General features: G+C 37.1%; 1 protein-coding gene across 1 annotated transcript in view; it reads right to left on the bottom strand.

The window, feature by feature from the left end:
* Positions 1–423: 423 nt before the first annotated feature.
* POLQ (DNA polymerase theta) overlaps positions 424–12284 on the bottom strand; it is a 115731-nt gene continuing 103870 nt past the window's right edge. Inside the window, exons 30-32 of the mRNA XM_014732866.3 lie at positions 4662–4815; positions 1700–1815; positions 424–1446 (exon numbers count right to left, since the gene is read on the bottom strand). Of these exons, the coding sequence (XP_014588352.3) occupies positions 1333–1446; positions 1700–1815; positions 4662–4815 (384 nt within the window). The 3' untranslated portion in view covers positions 424–1332. The remainder of the gene's footprint in view (positions 1447–1699; positions 1816–4661; positions 4816–12284) is intronic.

Genomic DNA, 12284 nt, shown 5'->3' with positions numbered 1-12284 from the left:
CAAGTGAAGAGAATGAGCTGTCTCTTGTGCTGGATCTCAAAGCCACCATAATACTGACAGCATTACAGCTTTTCTCTCTGAGAAACATGAATATGGAAAAAACTTGAGAAATAATGACATAACTTCCCTCTTACCTCTGCCATCTTCTGCCCACTCCCCCTCCCCCACAAAACAACATGTCTGAGTATCTTGTGCCCTAATATCCAACTATTGATAGTGTATTACATTTTGTTTATAAAGCAACTGTCTTTTTTCTTTATTCTGATTAATAAACATAAAAGAGCTCTTCTGATAACTAAGAATATAATAAGCACTTCCTATGTGCACAGACATTGTTGAGAAAACTACAGAATAAGTAAATAGGAGACACAGGTTTCTGATACTCTTAGACCAAACACAATTTTAAAAACTGAACTGCTGATATAAAGTTTCTCATAAATTCATTTTATTTCAACAGCAAAAGGGTCAGTTACACACCTCTGACTGGGGTTATAAAGTACAATCTTTTTAGCATGCGTGCTCTCACCGTGCCACAAAAATAGCAAGAGGCACTAAGGGACTCCTAAGGGGTGTCTTCCTTCTCTGGCAGTATTATACTAACCTGCAACATAAACATATGACCTTGCAGAAGAGGATGCCTCTTGAAGAGGTGTATCTTATTTTATAATACCTAAGTATTGCAAATACCTTCACTGCATGAAGTAGAGCAAGAAAAGGAAGCAGCAGCAGTGTTTCATTAAAGTCCATTCCTAGACTACATACCAAGTCTTACTACTTTAAGAATTCATAATTTATTAGCCAATATATTTAAAAATACCACTTCAGTAGTCTTAAATTGATATTGGAGGAAAATCACACACAATGCCTAAGCCTGGTGGTGTATGTGAAACCAAATCCTTATCTGCCTGTGGCTCCCGTTGGGGTCTGTATCACATTTCACCCCGGGACAGGACTGAAAGTGCCCCAGCAGCAGCAGTTCCATATTCTTCACACTCAACCCAGATCAATAAGGACCCAAAGTGTTAAGTGCATATTTCAAGCATGTGCTCTGAGCCTGCTTAGAGCCACAGTAAACTAGAAAAGGCAACTTCATAGATACTCTTTGAGAGTAAATATAATCATTAAACTTGGTATTTTACCTCAAAAAAAATTTTTTACACTACAGAGAATAAAGTCTGGTACACATTTTGATACACTATAAAGTGACTATCCCAGGTCCATAGAGACTGAGGGTGTCTGTTTTCATGAAGCAGGTGGAAGGGTGATCTCTACTCTCTCCACCTGATTGTACCTGCACCAGGCCTCCCCAGGAGGACTTCATCAGCCATACAATCACACATCAAAGTCCTTCAGCTCCCCCCAGCTGGCACCTATTTTCACTTTCACTTTCAGTTTCACGGAAAGTTTTATGGCACTTTCCATTTCATTCTTGACAATTTGAGCTACCTGTTAAAAAAAAAAAAACGGTTAACAAACTCTCTACCCAATCAAAGAATGTTCCCCAACCCACCCACTGAGGTGATAAGCCTGACTGGAGCTCTTCACTTCATGGTGCTTAAAACACAAAATCCAAAAAGGGCCAGGCATGCCAACCTCCCAAACTGGTCTCCTGACGAGCAGGAGCTCTGCCAGATCCAGCTAGAACGCTCAGAGGGTGTCTTAGCTTTCCATAGATTGGACACAAACACCGCAAAAATACCTGAACAACATCCTCTTCTGCCACTTCATATAAGAGTTCATCATGGAGCTGAAGGATGAAGAAGCCACCTCTGATTGGACTGAACATCCCTTGCAGTTTTCTTTTTGGTAACAATCCTACCCCGTGAAAAAAGTAGCATATTGATCAGCATGTTACTGTACCATAAGAGAAATTTTTTTAGAGATTTTGAGAAACTGGGAAATTTTAATTAAGAGATTAAAACACATAAGCCTTAAACTATCAGGAAAATAACTACTTCCTGGCTGCTACCTAGCCCACCTATCAGGTAAGCTCAAATCCTCATCAACTTCCTCCCAGAAAGGAGGAGTCTAACAAAGAAATCAGTAAATGGAGTTTGAAGAACTCTGCTCCAAACTCTAGTCTAACTTATTTCTCATGAACAACCAACATCTTCTCTTTCCATGGAGTTCCCACTACCAACTCCACTGAGTAGTAGCACCACGGTAGTATGGGGCCTGATTCCTGCTCCAGGAAAGTGAACTGCTATTGTCATTAGGCAGTGCTTTATAAGGGGGACACTCTATGATGTCTTTTTATGGTCACTATTGTAGAACTGATGCTTCCCCAATTGGGCCAAACTCTCTAGACAAGTAATTCTAAACCTAGGGTCCGAATGTGGACCTCAGAGAGTATGTAAATCCTTTGAAGTTATATGTAAGAGTCTATTGTCTGCACACTTTTCTGTGAAAATGATCTATGCCTTTCAGTAGACTCCAAAATGACTCTCAAAATGGTTAAAACTCCAAAAATGGTTAAAACCACTGTACTAGACTTAGTGACTATTTCCTAACTAGCTGGGGCTAGTGGTACAGATTATGCTCCTCTGATCACTAAGACAAGGTTCAACATGAATACCTTTGGAGTAACTGCCTCTAATTGTTTGCCCATATCTCACAGCAGTCCTTCCTTTCTGCCATCCAAATTTCCTACTTATCCTTCAGGCCGGCACAAATACTGTCTCCTTCTATGTCTGGTGCTCCCTCAATATCTGATGCTTCCCTCAGAAAGTTCTTTAACGTCACTATCTGCAGCCCAAGTTTTCTCAGAGGTGGCTCACACGAGATAAGACAACAAAGGCAGATGAGGCCATGGCAAGCTGCTTTGACACCAGGGCTGCAAAGGCTGTGCATCTGTTTGCCTGTTTGGCTGGAATCTGATCTGACCCATTGGGCCCCCCTTATCTCACATCATTGGCTGTCTGGATGCTCTGGCTTTTCTGATTTCTGATCACCATAAATTTGTCCTCTTGATTTCCTTGGTTACTTGGCTTCTGATCCAGAATGCCATCATCCTCCTGTTCTCTGTGTGGTCTGCTTCCTCAGGCTCAGCTCCCTTTGAACCCACTGACCTACTACTACCTTTAACCCAGCACAACACCATGAAGTCATCCTTAGTGACATATCCACATAGCCTTCCACTCACTCTAAAGGTTGTTGTTGTCTATAGCCTCATTTTGACACTGCATCACTCTGCTGTGAAGAGTTAGGAAAACATTTCACAGTCAGATAACATATCTTCCCTTCCTTTCCTTAGATTTTAAATCTAAACAAAGGTTGATAATTTTTATTTCTAAATCTTCCAAAGTACAGTGTTATTCCCAAAATAAGTTTGATCATATATTCTTTCTCTATAAATATAAGAGTGTGTATGTGCATGTGTTGTGTGTGTGCACACATGCTCACACACAAAATGTTGAATGAGCAGCCTTAGATTTTGCGGGAGATTGAAGACAATAAAATTAACAATCCTTATTTGATGTGCAAATAAGTTTTTACATCTACTCATTTGTATATATAAGTAAATATCTTTATATATATGTACCTGGCTATATTATTCTCTATAACATATGTGTATGTTTCTTCTAGAAATAGCAAAATTTCCATCCTCAACAGCTAATCTCTACCTTTTCTGCCCACCTCCAGCAGTTTATTCTTCCCCTTTACGCTCCAAACCTTCTTAAGTTCTTCCCAGGAAAATTTAAAATATGGCTACAGTCATGGTTTGACAATCTCAGTGACAGTGAAATCATAGTTAAAGCGGAAATATGGACATGGAACAAACTGAGAAGGAAAAGTCATGCGTGCTTGTTAGAACAAGAAATAATCTATCCAAGCAATAAGGAGAAAACTTAGGGAAAATATTTTGAAAAGAAGAACAAGAAAAAATGTATGTGATAACGAGGTCAACTCAGTGTATATTCCCAGATTTCAGAGAACATGGAAGGTCACAGCTAGGAAAATCACCATGTTCTTAAGGTGTGGTCTGAGGACCGCAGAGGATCCCTGAGACCCTTTGAAAGCGTCTGCAAAGTCAAAATTATTTTCATAACACTCAGCAGTTATTTTCCTTTATAGTCTCATTCTCTCATAAGTATACAGCGAGGTGATCAACTATCCTGGTTTTAGCACTGAAAGTCCCACATCCTGGGAAACTCATCAGTCTGCCACCAACTGGGACATTTATCACCCTAGACTGTACAGGTTTTCCAGAGGTTACAGGACAGGTGATATTGCAAGAAATTGAAGGCAGAACTAGATAAGAGAATCCAACTGTCTTCTCTTAAGCCAGATGTTAAAGAGATTGCAGAAATGTAAAATAAAGCTGCGTATCACCAATTTTCTTCTGTTCTGAAAATTACAGTTATTTTCATAAAAATATGTTACTTATGTTAATATATGGTGAGTTTATTATTGTTATTTTAAAATGTTAATAAATGTTTTTAAATTCCCTGTTTTAATTTCTAATATGGTAAATCTTAGTAGATATAACCCACATAAATAAAAGCTCTTTGGAATTCTTAATAATTCTAAAAGCATAAAGACATCATGAGACCAAAACATTTGAGAAGTGCTAAGAATTAATATATAAAATACTTCCCCTTCTCTTTTCTGATAGGCTTAATCTCACCATGTTATAGCAGGAGCCTCATTTACGAACAAACCTGTTCTGTCACTTTGGAGCATACCCTCCCGATGACCATGGGATTTGAAGCTTGAGTGGAAGGTCTCTAATTGCTTCTGAATGTTAACGGTGGCTATTTTGACAATATCAGCCGCCGAACCTTGGACTGTTGTGTTGATAGCCTGACGCTCAGCCTACAAAAAACAATAAAAACAACAGGTGTTCCATCAGACACCAACATGGTTTCATACTTGCCTTTAGTGTCCATATATCAGTGCTTACATCTGCAACCAGATTGGAAACCTGGACCGAGATGTGACCCAGGACATCAACTATTAAGCGGCATCCTGAGAATAACAACAAGAATGATCCAGGGATCTAGATTCTGGGCTATCATCTACATGAGGATAGATTACATAGAAAAAAATCAGATAGCTTTCGTTTAGAAATCTTCAACATCAGTTAGGAACCAAAACCTACCTTATACTTAAAATATATTTAAGTAGTTCAAAATTAACTTATTTTATAAACGTATATTATCAATGTTCTAGCTGTTCTAAACTTCACTCTAAAGGATCTATTCTTCAAAATACAACTCCTCTTGATCCTAAATTCATATACGTAAAATATCATTCTTTGTGATGTGGGTGGAATGTTCCAAGTGCATCCCCCATATCAGTGTCCTCTTGGTCCTATGTAGAGCTGGCCCGAGCAGGTCTGGAGCTCTCTGGTATGAATCAGAGCTTTTTATGGGCTGCTGGGGCTAATCATTAGCTGCTGCTAGTGAAAATGTGGATCTTAGATCCCTAGGTATTAAGTTAGAACTTCCCTGAAACTACTGCTGCCAATGAGCTTCCTGGCAGGCAACCATAGCTGCTAAAAGTGATCATCCTGGGCAATAGGGATGGAGGTCTGGGTTAATATTGAAGGTGGAACCAACCCATGAATATCACTGCTATTGTCCCACAAGGTCTCAGAAAATGGGAAGGGTCTATTCATTGGAGGGATCTACGTAACTTGAGACATGTTTTTAAGTTCCCTGTCACCTGGGGAACACCCAACTCCTAGGATATTAAATATCTGTTAAAGAGAGAACTTTTTTTTATGACTGTTGTTTTGTCTAATGCTGATGAATCCATTCTAAACTCACTTAGCTGTCTCTGTTTAAAGAGTGACTGAATTTCAGAGTTCTACTAACTCCTCCTCTTCTTGAAACTATACGCCTCTGCGTCGTGGACTGTGTTATTGTTGCTATTACTTGCTGCCTTTCTCCGTGAAGTTACACAGCCCCGTTCATTGCCATGTGATTTGAAGTGCTGTTCACTCTGAAAGGATGGCCTTGACTTGTTTTGGTGGATGAACTGTGAGTAAAACTAACATAGGGCACATCTAAGCAGTTTTAAAAGTATCCAACATTGTCACAAAACAAAGGTTATCCCAGATAGGGACTTTTCCTTTCTTCTGAATTCCAGAATGAAGAAAATATGGAGTAGAATCACACTGTAACATGAATTAAAAATAAAGCTTCTTATTATAAGCCACTGAAATTTTGGGGTTGTTTTTACTCTGATATAAGCAAGCAAAAATGTGACTAAAGTATATACTTCAGTTTCATGATATGGTACTTCCCCAGTTCTCTCCCAAAATAAGAAAACTTGGCAGTCTTGGCTTTGTGTCTCATAGTCTCAGTTCCTTCATCGCCAGGGCTTTCTCACGTACCTAAAAAATACAGGTTTCTGCTAATGGAAGATTAGGCCATTAGGATCAACCCTCCCATTGATAACAACTGGAAAAGCTGGATGGAAAATACCTCTTTGAATAAATCAGACAGTTAAAAAGGAAGTGAAGAATTATAGAACCTAGAAAGTTGTGAGAGAAAGGAAACCAAGGAGGTGATCCTGGCATTGATAACCGCCATTTCTTCCAGGGAAATCAACAGATTACAGAAGACACAGCTGAGAGGCTAAGAAGCTGAGCAGAGCTTGACGGTCTTGAGGAGCCTGGAGTTGGAGTTTGGAGTATGGGTTCAGGGCCCAACAAGCAGAAGGAGGCCTGGGAAACCATCAAGTTGCAACTCCAAAACTAGCAGCCTAGGAAAAAGATAAACTTGGCATAGTGTGGGCACAATACCCTTGCTTCACATCATCCCTATCCCTGAAGTTGGATCAAAGTAGCCCTATACCGTTGGTCATTCTAGTCTCCTGCCAAAAGCAAATGTAAATCCTCTGAATAAAAGTAATGTCATCATACATACTTCAAATTATATCCACAATCTTTTATATACAATGTTTCATAGTCAATAAAAAAATAACCAGGACAACAAGGAGTTGAGACAATATCACTGCTTTTGTAGAAAACTAAGAAAAACAAAAGGCAATAGGAACACACTACAGGTATACAAGTGCGAGACTTAATAGGATATACACTACTATCAAACTTATTAGACTATAAAATAATGTTTAATATGTTCAAGAGAATAAAAGACAACATTGACTATTTAAGCAAAGAATCAAATACCCATAAAATAAGAACAAAAAGGAAACTTTAGAACTGAAAAATAAAAATAACAGAATTTAAAGCACGTAAACAGTGTTTTCTCTATAGTTTGGTGGGTGTGCACTGGGACGGGGGAATAGTATTGACTTGGAAGGAGCAGAAAGAAGCCTTCTAGGGTGTTGGAAAAGTTCTATATCATTTAGAACTTAAAAGCTCAATGGCTGAGTTCAACAGCAAAGTAAAGAGCAAATTAGAAAACTGAAAGGTAAGTTAGAAGGAAATATCCAGAATTAAGCATGATAAAATATAAACATGGAATATAACAGAGGATATCAAATATGAGGAATTTTTTTTAAAGATTTTAAAAAATTATAATAGGAGTCCCAAAAAGAGAGAAGAGAATGCGATAAAGCAGTATTTGAAGAAGAAATGGCTAAGAATTGTCTAAAATCAACAAAAGATATCAAGCTGCAGATTCAAGAAGTCCTAGCACACTCAAAGGATCAATTAAACACAGAGGCACATGAATTAAACACACACACACACACACACACACGCACACAAAGTCACATCACAGAAAATCTGCTGGAAACCAGGCAGAAAGAAAAACACTATATTGAAAGCAACCTAGAGAAAAAAGGCAGATTACATTCAAAGAAGGAACAGCTAGACTAGGGGTGGGCAAACTACAGCTTTCAGGCCAAATCTGGCCCAGCTCCTGTTTCTGTAAATACAGTTCTATTGGAACACAACCACACTCATTTCTGTATTACCTATGATTGCATTAGTACTACAACAGCACAGTTGAGTAGTTGTGACAGAGACTCTATGAGCTTACTTTATCTGACACAGGCACTATTACAAACCTAAAGGGAAGTTCTACTTATTGGTAAAATGTTTAAAATTTCCCTCTAAAATCTGAAAAGAAGCAAAGATGCTCACTGTCACTATTTCTATTCAACATTGTCCCAGCTAGGAAGTCATGCAAAAGTAATAAAAGGAATAAAGTTTGGAAGGGTAGTTATAAAACTACTTTTTTTGCAGATGATAAATGTATAGACAAAATATCTAAAATTATCTACAGATAAATTATTGGAATTAGTAAGTAATATTTGTAAGGTTTCTAGACAAAGAATAATAATAAAAACAATTATATTTCTACATACCAGCAGCAAAGGGTTAGAAATTGTAAAAAAGGAAGAATACAGAAAGATACCATTTGCAATAGTATCAAAACTTTTCAAATACCTAGCTATAAATCTAATAAAAAAGGTATAAGATCTCTTCTCTAAAATTATACAATGTAAGTGAGAGAATTTAAGAAGACCTAAAGACCTAAATAAATGGACAAATACATCATGTTAAAAAAAAGAAAATGTCGTGTTCATGGATTGGAAAACTCAAGTTTATAATCTCATCTTGATCTATGAACACAAGGCAATTGCAATAAAAAAAATCCCCACAGAATTTTGTGTTTGTGTGGAAATTCACAAGCTGCTTCTACAATTTATATAGAAGTGCAAAGAACCAAGAATAGGCAAATATTCCTGAAAAAAAAGAGCAAGGTAAAAAAACTTACTTTACCATATATCAAGACACCTTACAAAACTACGCAACTAAGGCAGTGTGGCATTGTCTAAAGGATGAGCAAATACAGCAGACCAAAATAATGTGTCCAGAAACAGACACATCCATATTTGGAAATTTAATTTGTAGCAAAGGTGGAACTACAGAGCAGTGGGAAGAAGATCAGTCTTTTCAATAAATAGTTTGGGACAATTGTATATCCATGGCAGGGCGGGAGAAGGAGAGAAACCTTGACTCTCAAGCTCTCATAATTCATAAAAATCAATTCCTGGTTGATTGCAGATATAAATGTAAAAGGCAAAACCAAAAACTTGTATAGAATATTTTCTTGATGTTGTGGGTAGAGAAAGCTTTCTTAAACGCATCAAAGAAAGTACTACAACAATACAAAAGACTGATAAATCCATGTAAGCAAAGGGCTCATATCTGGAATACATAAAGGATTCTTATAAATCAGTTAAAGGATAGACAACTCAAAAACACAAAAGACGTAAGACTCAGATCCTTTGCAAAAGAAGATATCCAAATGGTCAATAAACATAAAAAAGGAGCTCAACATCACTAGTCATTAGGGAAAAGCAAATTAAAAGCACAATGAGATAGCATTACACAACTACCAGAATGGTTAAAATTAAAGACCAATGATATCAAGTAATGGCAAGAATGTAGTAGATACAATATGCGTAGCTGATGGCAATGTAAATTGGGATAACCACTCTGCAAAACTGTTAGGCAGTATGTACTAAAGGTAAAAACATGCTTACTCTATGACTCGGCAATGGAATTGGGTTCATATGTTCACCAAAAGACAAACAAGAATGTTCACAGCAGCTCTTTTAATGACAGCCAAAACCTGGGAATAACAAAATGCCTGCCAATATTAGAATGTATAAAGTGTTGGTATGTTCCTATAATGGAATACTACTCAGCTAAAATAAAGAAGTGAACTATAGTTCACATGACACTGATGAATCTCACAGACCTACATCTGAACAGAAAAACTCAGACCCAAGAGTACATATGGTATGATTGCATTTAAATCAAATTCAAGTTCATACAAAACTAACCTATAGTTTTACGTGTTTAAGCAGGGGACACATTATTGACTTGGAGGGAGGTAAAGAAGTCTTCTGGGGTCTGGAAAAGTTCTATATCATGATCATGATGGTGGTTATGTGGGTACATGCATACATAAAACTTCAAGCTTTACACTTGTTTGTGCCCTTTACTGCACATACATTATGCCTTGATAAAAATTTTAAGAATAAACAAAATTAATACCCTCTCCTCATGTAAAATTACAAATAAGGAATGAAAAGGGCAGACACAGTATGGAGAGAATACTTTCCACACATATAACCAATAATAAGCTCCTACAAATCAATAAGAAAAAGACAGAAAACCCAACAAAAAAATGAACAGGAACACCTGAATAGGCACTTTCCCAAGAAAAAAAAATTAAATGGCTAATAAATATTTGTTAAGTTGCTCAACCTCATTAGTATTCAAGGAAATTCAAATTAAAACTACAGGATACTACTTTACACCCACCAGAATACCTAAAATTATACTAACTTGAAAGCAAATGGTGGCAGGGATGCAGAGCGATGAGAACTCACATACACTTCCAACAGGAGGACAAATTGCTACAACCAGCATGAAAAACAATTTCACTTTCTCTACCAAAGCTGAAGATAAGCAGCATTTCTATGACTAGGTCTTCAATAAACATAAATGGAAGCATATGTACACCAGGAACCTTGGACAAGAATGCTCAAACCAGCAAGATCTATAATAGCTCCAAACTGGAAACCCAAAGGCCCATTAACAGAAAAATGGATAAATCATGGTATAGTCATATAATAGAGTACTATACAGCTACCCATACATGAAACAACATGAATGACTTTCCTATGTAATTTTGGGTGCAAGAAGCCAGCCACAGAAGAATACACATACATGACATATAGAGAGGTCAAAAATACATAAAACTATAGGGTTAGAAGTTATGATAATGGTTATTTCTGGGAAGCAGTGGATGGTGATTAGGAGGAAGCATGAGCGGGGCCTTCTGGGGTGCTGAAAATATTTCTATTTCTCGACTTGAATGGTGGTTACAAAGCTGTAGTTCTGTGATAATTTACTGAAATTTACATTTGTTTCCTGTGCTTTCTCTATGTATATTTTTCAGTACAATAAAAATTTAAACAAAAAGTAAAACTAAACCAAACCAAAACCAAAAAAGAAATCTGGCTATATGTACTCTATTCCTAACTCAGTGTTGAAATTTTTTCTTTTCTCAGCAACAACCTAATGAATCAGTTAGAATTTTGACTCCTAAGGATTTGGCATGAAAAGTCTTACTCTCACATCTTTAGGTACAAAAATATTAGTTTTCAAAAAATTATATGGTTCATCTACATTACTAACTCTATCTACCACTTTTCGTCATGTAAATCCCAAGAAACATAATCAATTCGTGTTAGACCAAGTCTAAATTTCTCAGCCTGCCATTAAAAGCCTTCCACAAGCTGATTCCATCTGACCAGTAGAAAAATCATCTACCCCTAAGTAACAACTCAAACTCTCCATTCCTACCAGATTAGATTCTAGCCAATCCTCAAACTCTTATCCACTTGTGATTGTCTTTTTCTCATGCCCAACAATCTAAACTTTAAATCATCTTCAAGAATCTGTTCAAGTCTGACCTCTTCCTTGAAGCCTAAATAATTGAGTATATATGTCATTTTTATATTTGTTTATTTTGCTTTATCTCTTCTGCTACATTTCAAGACTCATTTTTCTTAGTGCATCAACTAAACTATAGTGCCTAGTTCATTTAGAGATACGGTAAAAGCCTGATAATATCTGATGTCTGTATGTGGACATATGGGAGGCCAGAGAGTGAAGTAAAAGTCAACTATTTCTCTATGGTCCCTAAGAGCACTACTGCTCTGAAGGCTGCTAGCTCCAGATAGAAGTTTAGCAGTTTGGGGACTAGGTATTTTCATTACATACAATGTTCAGCGGACACTGACACACAAAAGTATGGGGGAAGGGCAAAATACAATCAGTTAAAATAGGAAGATTTGGACTATAATAGAAGTTTAACTGCTCAGCTACATAGAATACTTCTATGAATCCCAATGATTTCAGAAAGAGATTTTAATCATAATTTGAGCAAATCCCATCAACAAATCTTTAAAATGATGCTAAAAATAACCTTCAATATTTTGGGTATCCTGATAACCTCTGATGAACCAGTGTAGTTAAAATAAACAAACAAGTTGGGGGTTGGCCCATTGGCACAGTGGTTAGGTTTGCATGCTCCACTTTGGCGGCCTGGGGTTTGTGGGTTCAGATCCTGGGCACGGGTCTACACACCACTCATCAAGCCATGCTATGGCAGTGTCCCACATACAAAATAGAGGAAGATTGGCATAGATATTAGCTCAAATACAATCTTCCTCAAGCAAAAAGAGGAAGATTTGCAACAAATGTTAGCTCAGGGCTGATCTTCCTCACCAAAAAACATTAAAATAAAAAAATAAATAAGTGGAATGAACCAAAAAATATCACA

The sequence above is a fragment of the Equus caballus genome, chromosome 19, assembly GCF_041296265.1.
Source record: "Equus caballus isolate H_3958 breed thoroughbred chromosome 19, TB-T2T, whole genome shotgun sequence".
NCBI lineage: Eukaryota > Metazoa > Chordata > Mammalia > Perissodactyla > Equidae > Equus > Equus caballus.
Note: the sequence above shows the minus strand (reverse complement) of the source record. Positions and strands in the feature narration are given on the sequence as shown.